Here is a 20337-nt window from a genome sequence, read left to right as displayed (position 1 = left end):
AAGAAAATACCATTTGAAGACAATTTAACAGAGTTTGGATTTGACTTACTACACTGTTGCCATAGAAGAATGCTTTCTGTTATCTCAGTATATAGACCTATAGACCCCACACACAATACAGAGCTGAAGTCTCCAGGGTGAGCAACATTCCTCTTTCTGGAGTTCCTCCATTTTCATGATCTACAAGGTGTCATAAAATGCCCATATATTATGCATATGATGTGGCTGGTCATGTTGTCTGTAGAGCAGCATAAGAAGATACAGCTAGACCCCAAGTTTCTTCACTGGAAAGAATTGTCTATGGAAGAGACTGTTTAGGGATGCACACCTGAAGGACATTTTAGCAGCCTGGTTTCACAGATGTCTCCTTTCTATCGACTTGTCCAACATTAAACACACCTCCCACAAGTCAGGATTCAGTCAGCCTGTTCCAAAGGGATGTTGGTAGCTTATTCTAATACATTAGCCAAGGACATTTGGTAGTATGAATGGCTAATATTTGAAGTTGTTCAACCTATTTTGTTTGATTAAAAGCTTTCATGGAAAGTGTTTATTTGTGGAAAGAAATCACAATGCTTTTGAGGAAGGCACAGTGGCCAATGTATCACCATTGTGAGAACTAAAAAATACATATGGATACATCTTCCTACTACAAAGCTCAACTTCACCAGGTTGCTATAGAATTGTAATTTCACTCCGACTTTTTAAATAATAATCTTATTTTCCAGAGCATAACTTCTTGTTCTTTACAGTTGTCACTGAACATTTAAGAGTGGAAACTACTCTGCAATGTACAGCCATTTAACATCCTATCATAAGGCAGAGAACATAAGAAAATTCTGGATCATTTGAGTAGCTTGTAGGGGTAATGTTTTCAGAAAAAAGAAACAGTTTTAAGATCCTGAACTTAAGACAATTTTCACTGAGGTGATTTCTCAGCACTACAATAATTCTGCCTCTTCCCTAGGGAGACATCAAAAAATCAGAGCACTTGAAATCACTAGGCATAGCTGTAATTCTTGGCATAAGTCATTGCATTTCTGATTAAAGAGATTTTAAAAAGCAGAATCAAAGTCTCAGGAACTTTCATTTATTCCCCAGAAAGCCCATTCCGTTTTCAGCCACTAAAACCTGGGCTTCTGTACTTCTCAAACTTAACATAAAGACAGCTTCAGACTTTCAACTCACAGTCAATTCTGTCAAAGATATATTTACATTTGAAATTACTTGAGAAGTAGCCCCAGAGACTAATTCAAACTGGATTTTTTTCACAACCATATTTTCTTTTATTAAACAGGATTCAAACCAGGAGCTAGAAAGTTTGCATAAGCAGGAATTTAGGATGCATGACAGTGTTAAGGTAAGACCTACTTGATCCAGTCGTCCTTATAGAAAACTCACAGACAGAAAAATGTGCAGCTCTGAGAAAAGCAGGGTGCTGACTCTTTGACATATTTTCCACAGTACCTCCTATTCCCCTTTACTGACCTATTCTCTTTAATTTCTCTTGCCATTTGGCTTTTCCCCTTCTCACTATATGCAGCTCGATAAATCCTTCAGGGAACAACCAGTGTCATCTGCCATATTAGTCTTCATCCTGCTTTTGTAAACTGTTCCTTCTCCAGCATTTCATCCATCCTGCTTTTAGGACAGTACTAATACCGCATGACTGTACCAAGCACCAAACAAATGAACGTATTCTAGACTGATTCATTACAGTAATGATATATAATAGACTAAAATCATATAATCCTTAGCTTGTACTGCTTCATTATAGTCACTTATCCAGCTTGTATGGCAAGAATGGTAAAAGATGTCTCTTGGAAGTGATGAAATATGATTTCAGTGTCCTTCACAAAGCACAAGGAAGGAAGCTCATGCAAACTTGTACTGACTGAAATAGTTCTTTCTAAAGTATGTCAGTAAAAATAGATTTCTTAAATGTGTGTTATGAGACAAAGGTTAATTAGCTGCAACCACTTTTTCTCAAGGTCAACAGGAGTTACACCTGGGATGATTTTAGCCTAGAATAGCCACTTATTGATGTGATTTTTTTTTTTTTTTAACTTCGGAAATCTCACATCACACCACTTTTTACTTGACACTAAAGTGACAGGGCTAATGAAAGAAGTTATTTTGATAGATGTCATAGGGTAACTTCATGATGTTTGTATCATTTGCTTTCCTCCCAAATTTGCCCTAAACCAGGACAACAGGACACAAACTACTTGCAAATAACACATCTAAGTATTCTGTGCTGAGTATAACAACCCAAGACTCCTGTAACGCAGAGAAGTGGGACAATATTTTATCTTATTTTTCCTTTGCATTTTTCTCTCCCTTTCTCCCCGAGTTTGTGTAGCTGGCAATATTCTGTGGTTTAACAGCCCCATTATTTCCTTCTCATCTTTCCTTTATGATATCTCAAGCATATACAGCCGGTCATCAAGCATTGTTCCTAAGGATGATTCCTTCAGAACTTCTTTCAGTTCACATACCAAGCCCCCCAGGTTCTCCTAGTCCTGTAACAGTTGCTGTGCTAATGCTCCTCCAGAAGCAGGATTCAGAAAACTGCTGACACCTAAAGTAGTCCACCTTACAGTAGCACTGTAAGCCGGGCATTATCAAAATCTTGTCCTGGATTCACTAAGGTTTGCTGCAGCTGAGATGCTTTGAAGAAAAAACATTTCATGTTTACCATGTAACCATGTCATTTTACTTAGACAGAAAATATCCACCTATTTCTTAAAGTAATCTACCAGCAATACTCTTAATAGCTTAATTAGGACTTCTGCTCCTCCCACAAACTCTTTGGAAAACTGTTTACAGCACCAATAATCACTTTCAACACAGTTATGCTCAGAGAACAGGAACCCACTGAGGTAGCCCCGAATTAGACAGTCTTTGGCCTACTTGATTTTATTCAGCTTCTTATTTCAACCCTTCACAGAAGCACTGCAGTTTAAAGGCTCATTACTGTTACAGTAAGAAGCACTCTATGCCCCAAGGTTTCATCAAATGAGGAAGATTTAAAATTCCAAAGGACAGACAAAAAAAAAGTCTGATCAACAAAATACAGCACTACAGCAACACATGCAAGGTACTACAAGACACTAAATACCGCCATTCAGAAACCATGCATGTCTGGTTTACTGTCTCTTTTTTTAACTGTCTCTTAATCATAAAAACAGGAAAGGTGGGACAAAGAAATAAGATCAAATGCTGCACCTTGTTTCCTTCTCTATTTAATACAAACCAGGTGTTTCAGTGTATCTTTTTAAATGAAAAAATATGTAGAATCACATCTATAAAATAACTGGACAGCCCTTTCACTGAGGGCTTGTTATTTTCTTGCTGATTATGCAAATGAAAGTGTGTTTGTTTGGGGTACAGCACTTGTTCAGATGCTTTGAATAATATTGTACAATTATCTTCCTTTCTTATCACTCTTTTGGCTATATGGGTACCTAATTTGGGTTTACTGGAATTAAGTGCTATGAATATATCCTGCTCACTTCATCCCTTATTTCAATTCCTTTTAACTGTACAGCTACCCCCTGCCAGTCCTTATGCCTATGGTGCAACCAAATAGCTCTATCTGCTCCAGTCAGTTAAGAGGAATCTCTCTGCAAGGTTCCCATCCCGGGACTAAGTTAGAGACAGTTCCTGTGGCTTTTCAGAAAGCTTTTGAAGAACTACGTTCTTGCATGGAGGAATTAATAGCTCCAAGTTTGTAAAGATTTACATATCTCCACAAAATGTCAGCAAATCTGAATCTATCATACCAGATATGATGATTAGCACTGTGCATATTTAACAAAGGGGTAGTGAAATCTGATTTGTATATTTCTGACAAGCACGCAAATTCCTCACTGCTTTCACAACTTAGTATCTACACGGTTCATTTTATTTTGATTAAATTTAATACTTTTCATTAATGACCTTTAAAGAAATGCTCACTTCCAGACTCTTAAATGCACCATTCATCTGCTACACTTTGTCAGCAAAACAATGATTGTTCCTAAGAAGCCTCTGAAAAGCTACAGTCTTACACATATCAGTGCACAAAGTTCCCTCTGACGTATGCAATGCAGGGATGCAGAATTTGCATAATCAGCTCATTTGCTGCATTCAGCAACAAGGGACATACTCTGCCAGTTCACACCCTCACCAGAAGGTTGCTCTAGTAAAGAGGAAATTGCCACACTGCAATTCAACAGACATGAAGTACATTAGCTGGGTAACATCTAAGAAAATACACAAATGAAGATGCATGTAAGTTATTATTACCTCTGCTCCACAGACAATGGAAATGACCTTTGTTGAAAGGCTGGTTCAGAATCAGAAGGCAAAACTTCAGGTTCCCTGTAAGATAAATGTTGGTACTCATTAGCAAGAATATTGATTTTTTTTTGTCCTTTTTTTAAAAAAATATATTTTTGCCAGATGAATTTTAGTCCAACCACATCAGAGTAACTCCACTAATATCCTTGCTTCTCAGGTTTTACCACTGTCAGATTGAGAAACTGTCAAGACTTCATAAGATACCTTTTACTTGGTAGGGCTTAGCCACATGTTTAATTTATAAGTGACTTTTACTTACTGAAGGCCATCCTCAACAGGACCCCACATCTATACAGCTCTCTCATTTAATCTCCCACCTGCTACTGCTGCCTGGATGCAACAATTACTGACATGAGCTTACCCTGGTCTCTGTTAATGGGGAAGACTGGAGGAGGCTCCATATAAAGATGTCTCTAACCTACACCAAATATTCCACCCTCCTGGAGGATGCAGAACTCTTGCTGCCATCAGTGGCTTCTGTGCCTGTGTTTTCATGTCATGTAGAAGCTCTAATTGTGGTAGATACTCTACAAATAAAGAATTAAAGGCCATGACCTAGGAGCTTAAAATCAAAAGCTAGCAAAAGCAAAAGTGTACTTTAACATGTGTTATCTAGGTGATACTGCAGACTAAAAATTTCAGTATGTTTACCAGACCAACTTGATTGAGCTCACAAAGCCTCCTGCCCCTGCAAAACGTGCATGCTGAAGGTCGATAATAAACCTACAGTTAGAAAAGCCTTAAAAGAAAAAAAAGATGTATGATATGACACACTTTGAATTCCAAGAGTAAATACGTAAATCTTTGATGGCTGCCTGCAGTGGGACTTGCATTATTTCACTTCCAATTATCTTGCCAATCATATAGGAATACAAGTTTCCCCTGGAGCTTGATATCCTTAGGCAATCAAGTTAATGAATAATATTTGGTCATGTGAAGCCATTGTAATTGAAAAAAGAAAACCTCTATCACTAGAAAATCTTTTGAGAAGATCCAACATAGCAGGAGGCAGAAGGCTACAGTAGAAGCCTGTGGCCTTAGCCATATCATGTTATCAAGGAAAATACAGCTGGTCAAACTGCTGAAGTTGAAAGAACATCTAGGGATGGGAGTTGGAAGGAGCAGTCTTTAAAATAATTAATTGAATGAGTGATTAGGAGAACAAAGTGAAGATTAGCAGACTGGGATACCACTATTCTGCATGTTATGCACCTTTCCCTTTGAGTGATTTAGGGTTTCCCTCCCCACTGACCCATTTGAGGCCTCAGTTTCCTAAAACAGAAGCAACAGCATTGTCCCCCTTCATAAGTATCAAGAGAAATAGAAATGAAGACCTAGATGATTTTTTACTCCAGTGAAAAGTCTACATGATTATCACAGCTATCTTCTGCCTGGTGCTTTCAAATACCTTGCTTCAAGCCTTCTGCTTCCATCTTTGCTGACATTGTCCTCACTTCCATTTAATTCATGTATATATAGGGGAATAAATTTTCACAGGGAATAAATGGAGAGGTGGAAAGACCAAGTTAAAAAAAGAAAGTGAGAAAAAGTCTTTTCTCTGTGTAGTCTGAACAATTTTGCCTTGTCCTTGAACTTTAAGAGAAAGGTAGAAAACAATACGTTCAAACTAAGTGCCAATTTCCAGCTGCCTCACAAAATGGGACCTCAGCAGCAGATCTCCTAATGATTGTTAAGTGAGAAAGGCTGCCAACTCCTTGTATTAAACATAATCATCTAGTGATGCTCTCCATTGAAAAGAGCCAGCAAATATCACAGCTTCTGTTACTGGTATAGTAAGATAAAGCAGACATGGCTGCTGTAAGCCTATTCTTGCTGGAGAATCACAAAAGGCATTTCTGTGCCTGTTTTAAACCCTTAAGCCATTTCAGCACATGAAAACAACCATAGATTGCAGCTTTTTTTTGCACATCAGAAGTACTCTTGTTATATATATTAGGGTACATTTTTGAAGCCAAGGTCTGGCTGTAGGTGTCTACACTGAGATTTCAGAGGCTGATTTTTAGAAATGACACTTCCAAGAGCTTCCAGTGAGGCCCGTAGTAGCTGCTGGGTCTTAGACATTCAGTTGTTGCAAAGAAGTCAAGAAGTAGATGCCCACAGCACACACTGTTAGGAGATGGTAGGGTTATGTCTTTAGGGTTGTTTGTTCTTTGGGTTTTTTAAAGTACAGTTACAGATTGAAAAAGTAGAGAAATGGAAATTATTGTTTCACCTGCTTTTAGAGAAGTGAACACTCCAGTCATTTCAAACCAGTCATTTCATACAATTAAGGCATGATAAAATGCTATGATTAATGCTATGATTAATGCTGCTAAAATGAGCCTAAATGTCAATATTTTAATGGTGCCTACTGAGTTAATATAAAACTGCACACAAGGCTCAGTCCTTGGTAGATGTAAAACAGTAATAAAATTGGGCTGCAATAATTTACAGCCATTGCCCTAAAAACCATTAATAAATTGGGACATCTGATGGCAAAGACCACGTCAACAGACAGAACATGCAACATTCATCACTCTGAGAAAAACTGATGAGAGCTCACTGTACCGCTGCTCCGAACACTCTACTGGCTATTCATTTGAAAACAAATTTACTTCAAGGCCATTTATCTTTAAAAGCTCTCAACAAATTAGGACGCATCTATCTCCTCGAGTGTCTGCCTATCTATTTTTCACAAAGATAATTAGCACCCTGACCCAACTATTACTGATATTGTGCTCTGTTTGGACTAATGGGAAAGAGGTTTCTGTAAGCAAGAAATCACCAGCAATATCCCCAGATATGGATATCTCCGCTGAAGAAACTTTAGTGAGCCTTTTGCTAAAGGCAGAACAAGTTTCTCTCTTGCATAGTTTCTTCCATTTTTAGTATAATTTTCTATTTCAATATGTACTTTTGCACTCTTGCAGCATGAGCAAATTCTACCATCTGCAGCAAAAGCAGAAAAGAATAAATTGCTCCCTACAAAACCTCCAGCTTATTCTTGATATTTACATCAACACAGAGAACAAATGGAGTCAAGCCCCACAGTCAAAGTCCTCCTGTAGAAGAATTAGCCACACAGTGAGGCCTGTGATGTACAGGTCTACAGAAAAGGAGGATTACTATAGGAAATTTTTACTTGCATTTAAGGAACCAAATTCTTCCCCCTCTTGTTTTCTATTTGATGCTTATAAACCTTGTACTCCTACAGGCATAAATTACAGAGTAAGAATGAACATGTGCACAACTATGTGAACGGGCAGTTACATGAGAAAATATAGTTTAAAAATCTTCTAGCAGACTTGGAAAATTCCTAATCTTTGAATAAAGCTGGATCACTTTTATTCCTGTTGGAAACCTTTCCTAAGTTACAAATCAGTCCATCAATCAATAAATAATGGCTATAAGTTTCTACACGGGCATCATCACCTGATCCTTCCTGAAAAATGTTTTCCTTTTCTTCTTTCCAAAATTATTTAGCTGAACTTCTTTGATGAAACTTCTCATGCTTGCTTTGAAAAGGACTTTTATCAAAATGTTGTGAACATCCCTGATAGCCTGTGCGCTGCCTATGCAATGAGTTTTTACCACATTGTAACTCTCTCTGAACAATTCCAATATATTTTAGAACACAGATTTGCTATTCTAAAAGCCTTCTTGACTTCTCTCTGTCATATTATATTTATCTAGCTATTTTACAAATATTTATAATATAATGATGCATTTTTAATTGATTTCCCTTTGCCATATGCTAGTCTTCAGGCTGTATGCCTATCACAAAGCATAGGTAAAAGGCACATAGATTTTTAAAGACAACCCTTTCTCTGGTAGCCAATATAAAAATATATGCCACTTTGCATCCTTTCAGTTTCAATGTTAGAATCAAATCACTAGAAGTTTTCCTGCATACTGTGAGGATATTGGTATTGAATTTTCTGAAGTGGGGAAAAAACTTTCAATGCTTCAAACAAGAGGGCCTTTGGGAAAGATCACTGCTATTCTCAGACTTTCTGACGTGATGCAAGCGGTAATACACAATGGGGGGACATGCTGGGCTAAGATACTGGGATGCCTCAAGGTGCTGACGAAGTAAGACTTCAAATTCAGAGTTTCAGCCACAGAAAGTGGCTTCCACTAAACAATGTTTTGGGTTTGTTTCTTTGGTATTTGCAGTTTACTGTTTGCCTGAAGAGGAGCCATTCCTTTCCTTTCTAGTGATCTAGCAAACATCAACAATGAAGCAGGTTCAGTGCAGAGGAATAAGTAGGAAAGAGACAGGTAGTATAGGGGCAGAGCTGAAAGTTGGAAGATGGTTATAAGTTTCCAGAAAATTTGTGTATTGATAGAAATATATCTAAATACTGAAGATACTAAGATCCATTGAAAAGACACTGCAGTTATACACATTCCTCATCATATAGGCAGAAGTCCAAATATACAACAGCTTCTGAGAAAAAAAGCTCTGAATGATCTTACTGAAAATTTATTCCTGCTCATGTTTCTGCTCTCACATCAGTCTACAGATACACCATGATATGTATAAATATACCATGAGAGCAAAAACAAACAAAAAAACACACCAAAACAAACAAAAAAAACCTCAAAAAATAGCCAAACAAACAAAAAAACCCACCAAAAAACCAAACACCATAACTTAGTCAGAAAATTCCTACCCCTCAGATTAATTTTAAATGAACACTCACTTCCCACTTAACTGTCAGAGTATGTAGGAAGGGACAAGGCTGTTTTTCACAGTTCCAAAGCTGACAGATAAGAGAGGAGAGAAACAGGCTGAGGCAGCTCTTTGGGCAGTTGATGTTCCTTCAGCTGCACAAGAATTAACACCAAAACAGTTCATGAAATCAGCAAACAAAATGACAGTAACAATCGATCCGGCTATTGCTACAGATCACCAGAGCAAGATTACTGTGACAACTTGGGGTTTTCAACTAAAACAAAGGAGTTCGGGGGATCAGCACCAAATCTACACCATTTTTCTGCCAAGTAAGCACTTTTCTCCAAGTGTCAAGTCAAAACTGATACTCTTCTTATTGAAATGGACCATTTCATGCAGGGATTTTTGAAGAGCTACTATCCACTTTCCCAGAACACTCAAATGGAACAATCTCACCACCAGGAATGAAGTAAATTATTGATTAGAAACTAAGGGGGAATGGGTCTGTCAGACTAAGAGCATTCCCCATTTCCTGAAAGGCTTTCTTCATCATGGTTGTTTGCTTTTTCTTTTTTTTTTTAACTGAAAAACCCACCTGTAGTTTCCTACCTGCTACACACATACAATTCCTAATTTACTTGCTGATACAGCACTTCTTGACAGTTGGCTACTGATTCACAAGTCAAGATTCTGATTTTATCAGAATCTTTTAGTAGTTCACTATGAGTAGTATGTAGATTTACCTTAGCAAGTAGCATTGCAGAATAAAATCAGTCTGTAAAGCAAAATTGTTGGTGCTGAAGGTTTGATAATCACATTACACATGTTTTGAGAGAAAGGGAGAGAGGGAGGCTACTTCAGGTTAAGTTTAGTCTGGTTTTGTAGACCCATTAGCAGTAGGAGAGCATTATGTGCACTCCTGCAGCACATTTTTATCCAAAAGGAAATCAGTTTACATATTCCAAAACCACCCTGCAATGTAAAGCAAACCACAGCAAACAGGAAGGATCATGAGACGTGCTTCAAAATTACATTCTTGATCCACATTAAAATACTAATGTAAATATGCCAATAGCCACATGGCTTTTGACTTCTGAATTTTTATTTATATTTTATGCCACAAGATCAGTTTAACTTAAATGACGCTTTTGTAATTTTATACTCATCAAAAATTGGCTCTAAACTTAAGATTTTTATCTTTAAGAGCCAATCTGACACTTTCGTCTATCATGTATGGAAAGTGTGAAGGAGACTCAACTCAAAATGTATAAATATAGCATTATAAATTCCTGGAAAAGCACTTAACATCAAATCCTAAGATGCTACTTTTTAAGGTTATCTTTTAGGCTAAATCCTCACTTTGAACAGAACAAATAGTGCACCTTATACAAAAACACTCCTCATTCTGCTGTTCTCTTTCTTGAACCAAGATTTCCCCCAACAGTGCTTCCTTTCACTGGGAAACCCAGTGGTCTGCTGTGATACCAAGGAATATAAAAAAGGATAATTTCCTAGGATCATTATGCAGACCAAATCAACACTCTAAAGTATAAACATTTTACATTTTAAGTTTCACAACTGCTGCAGAACTACTACTCTGAAAATGGAAAAACTTCAAGTCAGTACAATCTACTTCCTCCATCTGTGCTCTTGCTGAAAAGGTAGTTGTCCACTTTAATTCAGAGAAACAGTTAAGCTTAGACTATTGTATTAATTATAGCCACTGCTTATAAAACATTGTGTATCTGCTTTTTTTCCACACTGAATCCCAAGCCTCCAAACAAGCCATTTAATTTTTCTCATAATAATGACAACTCCAATAATAAACCTGCACAAATTATACAAAAGGATCACAGATCTTACAAACATGTTCTCAAACTTCTTGAATGAATAAATCAAATATGCATACCCAACTGATTTTTGTGCAAAGGCACTGTTATCCCTGTCAATGCATTTTAGTGTTCACTTTTTCATGTAAATTCTACTGATTTTTAAATGTTTTGCAGCTCTTAATTCTCCAGGCAAGAAGAGTAGGAAGAAAAGGGGATTTGTGCAAACAGTCTTATTGAAAAGCTGCAATGTGTTACCCTCTGGAGAGCCCTCTACAAAAATTTATGTGGATGAATACAAACCAACTAATTTCTCACAATAAGTTACAAACATGGCCATACACATGGGATAATCTACCCACATCATCAACCACTGTGCCTAGAAGGGTGCCATGTCTTGCAATGAAATTTGTCAATTAATGCTGATGCTTCTCTGGAGAATGTGAGAGCTGCATTTCTGATTTCAGTGTGTGATGGGATGCTTCTTTTCATCCTAAGTCCTATAGTCTATAGCTGCATTTCTGAGAACTTGTGACTTCTGCTCTTTATGTGTCAAACATCTCAGTCTGGTCAAGCAGAATAAGGTCACACAATTCCCAGGAGTGAATCTTCAGCTTTAGATAACTTGTCCAGCATCACAAAGAAACTTCACGGCAGGATTCAACTCTCTAGGGCAACACAGAACTCAACTGAATCATGAGAACTGACTAAATAGAAATCATAACCACACTTACTATTATGTACATGGAAATGATGCTTGTGTCCCATTACCAACTCTCATTTGAAAATAAACACAGTGGAGTAACCAGTCACTTTGGGGGGGGCAGTAATGCACACAAACCATAAAACAGGCTTTTTAAGAAACACACTGACACCATTTGCCACTGCAAGGCCTTTGGTTTGATTTACCTCACACCCGTGTGGCTTGTCTCAAGGGATGTGGCCAGACCATACCCATCATTCTGCACTTTGTGCAAATTGGACTTTCATTTCCAGCCAAGCACAGCAAAGGTCAGAATTAACTGGAAGCAGCAGTGGCTGATTTAGCTGAGATATTATTACTGGTTCACTTACACTTTTCCAGTTTTCAAGACTGGACTCAACTTATCCAACAATCTAAAAAAAAGACATTTCTGATATAGGTACAGACAAGTAGAGGTCTACAATATTATTCAGATATGTTTTACCCTGGGGCATGGAAAAAATAGCCACAGGGTAAAACATATCTGAATATATTGAAGTGATGAATAGAAAGTGAAATAGCAGAAGGAGAGACAATTTTGTGCAGAATGGGAAGACTAGTCACCAAGGTTGCAGAATCGGACACAACTTTCACACTTAAGGTAAACTTTTAAAATGCATTAATTTCACTGCAATTACATTATTAAAAATACTAAATTATTTGCTTTGTTATTCACAGGCAAATCATCATCTGAAACAGTAATAATCTGACACCTTTTAAGTTCAATACCAGTTGGAAGAGACAAGAATTAGACAAATAGTCTTGCTATAAAAATATTGATAGTCTTATGGTAAAATTGACTTTAGTATTTAAAACTTCTAGGCATAGACCATGAGATTTGGAGCTTAAATCTGCATCAAAGTGAAAATGAAAGCAAATCTTGAGAAAATCTAAACAACTATTACTATTCCAGGAAGTCCCAGCCTTAAAAGAAAACCAAAGATAGGTGCTCACTTTCTCACTCTGTAATAGCCAGGTCTAATATAATGCTCTCCATGCATTTTAAAAACACAGCATCAACACCATCTGAATACATCACACTAACAATACTTGTTATCTGGGATGTCTCTATTTTCAAGGAGACAACCAGGAATATAAGCTCCCCTGGCAGTCGATATTGTCAGCTCAATCTGCACACAGCAAGGGCAAGGTGACTTCAAGGAATCACAAGGCAGAGCAGGCAGATGTCAGTAGTCTCTCTGGGAAAATAGGTATGAAGCACAGCCCCTTCAGCAAACATTCAGCTTAGCAAACAGTACAGTGCCATTTCTATGGTCAATAGATATCTTTGGATATTTTCTACAGGATTAACAAAATGTAATATGCATTTAATGATTCACATATTGGAGTACTGACCAAAGAGTAAGAACCATGGGAACACAAATGTGTCTGACTGCACAGAATTTAGAACCCCTCCTTGTTACCACCAAGCACCCCACTAAGCCTTCCGTTCCTGGCACTAACATCTCCTATGCACATAAAAGTCTGAATTCCATTTGGACCAAGATGCACTTCAAGAGGCTGACAGAACCTGATGCCTCTTTTGATGTAAAAACACCACCCCTATTCACCAACGAGACATTTCTCTACTATCTCATTTGAAGCACGTTTCAAGTAGCTGTTTTGGAGCATACCTATTAGATCCTGCTTCATAATGTCAGCTATCTCATTTTTAAAAACTGGGAAGGGGCTATATCTTTTATCAGCATGGATAAAGTTAGTGCATCTAACTTCAGGAGACTGATGACCCACATTCAGGTTCCCTCTCTACAAAGAGGGAATTCACATCCAAATTCAGTCAAGACAGTGCTCTCCTCCTCAGACATGGCGTTATTCTTGGGGAAGAAGATTATTCCCTCCCTGCAACAAAATTAAATATATTGATGGGACTATTTTTGAAAACAGTTCAACATGAGCAGCCTGTGGAAGTCTGATTCTGCAGTCCAGTGACCTAAACAAAGTTTATGCTCCAACTTATTCACACCTCTCTTTTCCACTTTGAATACATCCTCCAATTACTTCACCACAGTATTACAGGATATTACACTGCCTTCTTCCTACTGTGTGACATGCTTTCGGAGAACAGTGTAACCTCTGGTTTTGCAGAATAATTTTCAGGCAAGAAGAGTGGTTTTCTAACTATCTTCAGAAGACTTGGCACTAGCAATCATAAAAGGAGGGAATGACTTTCTGCAACACAGCATAAAATGTCCAAATCCAACAAAGCAGGATTTTAGATGCTTCAGTCTTCCCACTTCTCATGGTATTCCCACTGCCAAACCCAGCTTGATTCCTCCTGAGTACATTTACACTGATGGATTGTACTCTTTGTATACAATTTCTCCTTCTTCCCTGTATATACAGTCCCACTACTATGCTGAGGACAAGTACACCATCATTAGAAGTCCAGTGTGCATCCACTGAATAGCCATGGGGCTAAAGTCCAGTATAAAGTTGTGCAGGCACACAGTAACATCCCATCTTCAGAAAGAGGAAAACAGGCATCATGTGACTGTAGGAAGATCACACTCTTATGCAGCAAATGAGTCAATACGAGAAAACAAAAGTTCCTTTCTGCTTCTCAGCTTTATCTTATAAAACACATTACAAATCACAGATGGCTTCTGGCCAAACTCCAGTGTAGATAATTACAGGCTTCTCTTTCCCTACTTCTGTTCAGCCATCCAAATGAAATACACTCTCTTTCACTGTCCTGAACTCCTGTGTACTAATTAAGCACTTATTTAAAAGCACAAAGCATTCAACCAGGCTACAATGTACTTTGGAAATGGCTGGATTTCGTATTTAGTAAGTTCACTGAGTTTAAAAAAGTTGAGCAAATAGTGACCCCTGTAACATTAATTATTTACTCCTCAGATATAATGGATGAGACTGATGAGTTAACTCCCATTGACTCCCAGGATTTTACCTCATATGCCTTAATGAAAATCCATGCTGAGACAGCTGCTTCTGCAACACCTCAAACCTCTTTGGGGTGCATGCCAGAGAGAACATTTGTACCCATACTACCTTTTCAGTCTTGCTGTTTTCCCAAAGCAGATTATTCTGTGCTTTGAAGGGAGTGGATCTGATACAAGGTCCAGAGTGCCATCCAGAAGGTTCAGAAAGGCAAAGGAGGATTTCTAGGTGGTCATAAAAACAGCCTACACCACAAGCAGTGGTGGTAGTGGGAGGGTGTTTGGTCCTCTGGAGTAAGTTACTGGCAAAGAATGATGAGAAGGGGAATGTTTTCTTATATTACAAAAATAGTTTTTAACAGATATAGGAAAGAAAGACAATGACTTTAATTTCCCAACCTTCACAAACATTCCACTCCTAAAATTACGTCTTCTGATTTCATGAGCTTCATTTTACTATTTCTAGATTTAATGTTTTTTTACCTGATGAAGGCAGCTCAGTTTTGCTGCCAGTTTTAGGACATTCTATAACTTTACATCCACCACTGGCTTCTTTTTTTAACAAAACATTTTTAAGACCTATCTGTATATATTTTATAAATAGATAAATCTACTCTTGGAGAAAACAAGGTAAAATAAACAAAAAGAAAGACAAAAATCACAAAGGTGATGAAAACTGCATTACATTATCAGCCAGGTAAGGAATTTTATGTAACCTGGATGAAGTTCCTCTTCACATTTTATTCTGTAATATGTCACTGTGCTGCATCTGGCAGAAAAATAAGACCTAAGATCAAAGTTCTGTGGACTGAATAACAACAATAAGCTTACTTAAGTCAGGAACTGACCAACACCTGTATCTTGGAATAAAACTAGGGGGTGATAAAGAAACAAATACACAACACTATCAGAAATTGATGTTTCTTCCACAGGTATAAAATAATTACCTAACGTTGAATATTTTGTAATGAGAGCTGTTTATCATTCAGATAACTTTTAAACAAGATTGAAAAATCTGTTTGCAAGTAAATGGTGTGATAGCATTACTGGGATCACTGTAGTCTGGCAGAACAGGACACCATATCCAGCAAAGATCAGCTCACAAAAATGTAGGTCATGCCTGTAAGTAGACTACTCACTCAAGCAGACCCTCCAATTATGACAAACTGTTCCCATAAGATACCTGTCACACTAATAAAGTTTGGTAGGTTTAGTCACTACACAAAGTCTATGATAACCACTTTTATTGTAAGTCACTTGCACTAGTTTATAGTCCCTTGTTTTGACATGCTGCACATGATAGATAATTAAAGAGAACTGTTACTTTCTTCCTTTTCTCACAACATGGTAAGGCCTGTAAACAAACACAAGCTCTGGGACCATTAAGAGAGGCTCTTGTTTGCAGACTGTCTTTCCAACCAACTACTTCAATTTCAATGCTAAAACTGACAAGCTTAATTAAGAGTTTGGGGCATAACCATTTCAAAACCATAGATCTATACAGTAGAAAAGTATAACGACTGCCTTAGTGAATATCTCTTTTTAAATAAGCAGTATCTCTTACCAAGACCCAATTTAAGTTCCTTTTACACAATGTTGTATTGTGAATAACTTTATTACTTCTCCTGAAGTGAATATAAAGACTACCATAAAGTAAATTCTTCCTGATGTCTTTTGGTTTATTTGACTATTTAAAGTGGACCGCAAAGTATATTCCAGTGCTTGCACTGCTACTCCATCCAAATCCACCAGAGCTCTTTGTGATCCTCCAACATGTTTGCAGAGAACTGCCTTTCTCTCCAGCTTCTTTTAATATCTTTTTTCCTATTCTCTTTGACTTTTGAATGTGCACTTGTCAGCCTTTCACACATCCTCACAGCTTCAGGCAGAAAGATACAGAGAAAGAGGTATCAAGAGCTCACAATTAAGCACTGCCCTTAAGAGACATGGACTGATCCAGCAGACTTAACATCCAGCACACCCAGCCTGAGACACCAGTGACACAGTCCAAAAAATCCACCAAAACAGCACTGTACAGCAGGCTTAGATGTAAATCTCAAAGCCACATTATCCATTCCAGAAGAACCACACATTTATTTCCATTTTAACAGTGGTTATGGTCTTCTACCATAAGCTCTGCAAAATCAGTGCTCTAGGGAGCACCCAATACAGTCAGAAAACCTAGTATTTTTGGTACTTCCAGCCAGAAATTAAAATTCAACAGACAACTTATTACTGTGCTTCAAAGGCTCGAGCCTCACAGTACTGGACAGATTTTAAAATCAATCGAATGCTGCCATTTTCCATGTGAAAAAAAGTCCCACATACAGTCTTACCATTAGCTTTCACATATTTAATGTGATTTTCTGGACTTTTCAGCAAAGGAGTTGCCCTTAAAAACACAAATCCTAAAGGCTTAAACCTTTAAGGGCGATTGAAACAATACCATGTTTATTACTATTTCTTAATCTAATGACTTATGTAATATGAGATTGCATGAGGAAATCTTTGGCTTTCTCCACCTGTTTCATGGACTAACAGATTAATTCTATTTATAGAACTTATGATCATATAATAGTCAGTCTAGAGGCACCTCTTTAAAATAAAAGCTTTAAGGAAACAAATTATTTCTATCCCGACAAGCACTTTTTTATGTGTTGAAAAACATTTGGGTCAAGATCTAGAGGAAATAATGGCTGAATATCTAAAAGCATAATTTTTGCAGACTAAATATAACTCTTATCAGCTGTAAAAGACTTTTATCAGCTGTTTATCAGATCCAGAGAGGAAAAGAAAATACACCCTGGTCAGCATATTAGTGCATTTGGGAAGAAGATACTAGAAAAGGAGCTACACTTCTCTTCTTCATTACCCTATCTGGAAAATGTGGTTAATAATAATAATGCTTTGAACTTAAATTTCCATTTGTAGATTTAAAATCACTTTATAAAGGTGCATAAGCATTATTATTCTCATTTCACCGTTGGCCTCACTAAGTACAGAGATTTGTAGAAATTTCTATAAGAAGCAGCATCCTCTAGTGAATAAGTTAAGACTCTGAAATTATGTCCCCAGGGTTTTCTTCCCAGCTAAATTGTGAACTTCAGACTACACCAATATCCACTGTGGCAAAACCAGACACAGTCTATCTGAAATTGGAGTGTTTCTGCATGGGAATAGGCACACAAGCCAGAAATACATAACACAGATAAAAAGAATTTCTGCCTTTCACTGATCTAGTCACTTCAAATTAACCTTCTGCAACCATGGGGAGATGGTCATCACAGATGCCATCAGAGTGTTCAAACACAAAGAAAAAAAAAAAAAAAAAAGAAATTACATCTTTCCAGAAGAAAAAAGAAAATAATAAGATACATAGCAGTGGACAGCCTGGAGTTTATTCAGGAGAACTCCTTAACCACTAGCATCAAAATCTTCTCCTCTCTTGTTGACAAAAGATACCTAATGCCGATTTCCTTTAATAATGTTTCTCTTACTCAGTATTATTCCTCTGGACAACAGCTCCTGCACATGGCAACAACCTTACCAATGGATTTTATATTTTGTCAAGAAAAGCACTTCTCTGTGGTAAAGATTCAGGAAAATATTGACTACATCTTCTCTGTTAACGGAAATAATTTTAGTATATTTCATTCTCAAATACCAGTTGGTCACTTAGGTTAAACTTTAACCAATATTTCCAATTTCACACTAGACTAAAGGCTAAAAATGAGGAAGAAATATTATATTTTTTCTTTTTAGAATTATGGGAATGATAAAAATCAGAAAGAAATATTTTCAAGGTTGCGAGCTTAAAACTATTATCTATTCTTCAAAAAGTTGCTTAATTTTAGAGCCAGGCCAGTAAAGCCAAAAGAATCTCTCATCAGCTTCAAAACTACTCCAGTTTTTTTCCCCAAATATCAGTTGGCCAAGAAAGGATACCAACATGGTTAGGAGGTTAAGCTAAAAATATGTCTGCAAGCTTTTAAATTTAAATAAACAGAGGCCTTAATATTTGCAAAACTGGTATTTAAAAGAAAAATAACAAGAGGTGCCACTGAAATCAGTCTGCAATAGCTTGTACACCTGAAACTTGCAAGGACAATCAATTTTGGACACACAGAAAAAAAACATAAAAGTGAGCTGTCAAAACAAAAATAAAAATCCTAATGTTTTAAATGCAATAATAGTTTATGAACTTTTATACAGAGTACAAGTGTAATATAGATAGGTTAAATTACTTCTCCAAGCATAATATGTTGGACAAAAAACAGGAGATGCCAAACTGGGGTAATCGTAAATCATGATTTTGCCACAGATGTTGACACCCCTGCAAAATTTTGCAATTCATTAAACAAGTGGTCGAAACAACTATTAAATAATTTAAATTTAATAACAGAATAACTTTTTTTCCATTCTTCTACACTTCTAATCACAGAAAAGCCTGTTCAAATTAGTCAGAAAAAACCCAGTTGCATCAGTTCTCTCTTCTGTTTCAGTTTTGTGTAAAGGCATAAATCCATGATGGATTCATGTTACTTTATTCCCAGGGCAATACCTGGTATGCTATGGTTTTGGAGACTTTAGCAGCATTTGTTTACACATTTACCCCTCTAACACGCTTTGACAACAACTACAGTTGATCAAACTATAACACCTGAATGTGCATCGATGGTGACAGGCAGAGCAGAACCTTTGGGTGATATTCAGAAATCCAAAGACGTGCAGTTTGACCAGAAGTATCAAGATCTCTTGATCAATTCTGCAACACAGCACAGTGAGTGACTCTTCAAAGGAGGCAATCTCAATGAAAGCCCTTTTCCCTCCCCAGCCAGGACATTACAGGGCACCCCACGTGGGAGTGTCTTCCATACACAGGACTCATTATGTCAGGGAAGATGGTACAGGGGAGCCTTGCACTCTGCAGAAAAAAATCACCAGAGAAGAGAAGTAGCAGAAATTGTGATCTGCTATTTTAGTGTACTTATGAGTTAACTTTTGCTTTAACTCCACTATAACTGTACGACAACCAAATCAAGGTTTGCTGTCAGCACGACATACTGGGAACACACATTGCTTCCTGCTTAACAGCTCTCGGCTTCTTATGCCACCTCCCACTGCCTCCCTAAAGCCACAACAAAGATTGCTATCAATCAATATGACAACACCTAACAAGGGTACAGCTGATAAACTGTAAGTTTGATCCTGTCTACAATGGTCATATGCCTCCAGCAGATGATTCATCTGTCTGATTTTGAAAGAGGAGGTAGCATTACAACTAAATGCAGATGCTGAGGAACACATATCAAATGAAAATTTTTATTTTAGAAAGCATATTCAAAGAGTACCTCTAAATATGGGTAGAATGAAAGAAAAGAAGCATGAGCACTGGCCCCATCAGGACTGGGTTGATTTTCCAGTTTTGCGTGTGAATATAAATAAATCTTTAATGAGCATTCGTAATTTCTGCACCAGGACAAAGTTAGAGGAAGCAAAACTTAAAGGAGGAAAATAAAGAAGGCTGAAAGTGTAAAAATATTCATGCACGTACACATGTGCACACTCCCACACATCCAGCAAGGCCTACTTTGCCATATGGGATTATTGCTCTGTATTTAGCTAATGGATTAAGCACCAATAATTTTAAAAAAAGATATTAATATTACTTTTCCAATAAAAATGAGTCAAGGATTTAAAATAGAAAAGCCTTTTTAATGAAAAACAAATGGCATTTAAAATTTAATAGCCTTTAGGTCTGATAAAAAAAGTCAAAGCCTTTATTTAAAGAAAATAAACTTTCTTTAATAATCACAGGTACTGCAA

The 20337-nt window shown here is 37.2% G+C and overlaps 1 protein-coding gene across 3 annotated transcripts in view; it reads right to left on the bottom strand.

Annotated features, from left to right (window-relative positions):
- TPK1 (thiamin pyrophosphokinase 1) overlaps positions 1–20337 on the bottom strand; it is a 303481-nt gene that overhangs the window by 242210 nt on the left and 40934 nt on the right. For all 3 annotated transcript variants that reach the window (XR_008435994.1, XM_053971913.1, XM_053971909.1), the window contains exon 2: positions 4291–4365. Coding sequence is in view for 2 of the 3 variants with exons in the window: in XM_053971913.1 (XP_053827888.1) it covers positions 4291–4365 (75 nt within the window). In the remaining variant the exon portion in view is untranslated. The remainder of the gene's footprint in view (positions 1–4290; positions 4366–20337) is intronic.

Source organism: Vidua macroura, chromosome 1 (genome assembly GCF_024509145.1).
Source record: "Vidua macroura isolate BioBank_ID:100142 chromosome 1, ASM2450914v1, whole genome shotgun sequence".
Lineage (NCBI taxonomy): Eukaryota > Metazoa > Chordata > Aves > Passeriformes > Viduidae > Vidua > Vidua macroura.
The sequence above is the reverse complement of the archived record's forward strand: the minus strand, read 5'-3'. Positions and strand labels throughout refer to the sequence as shown.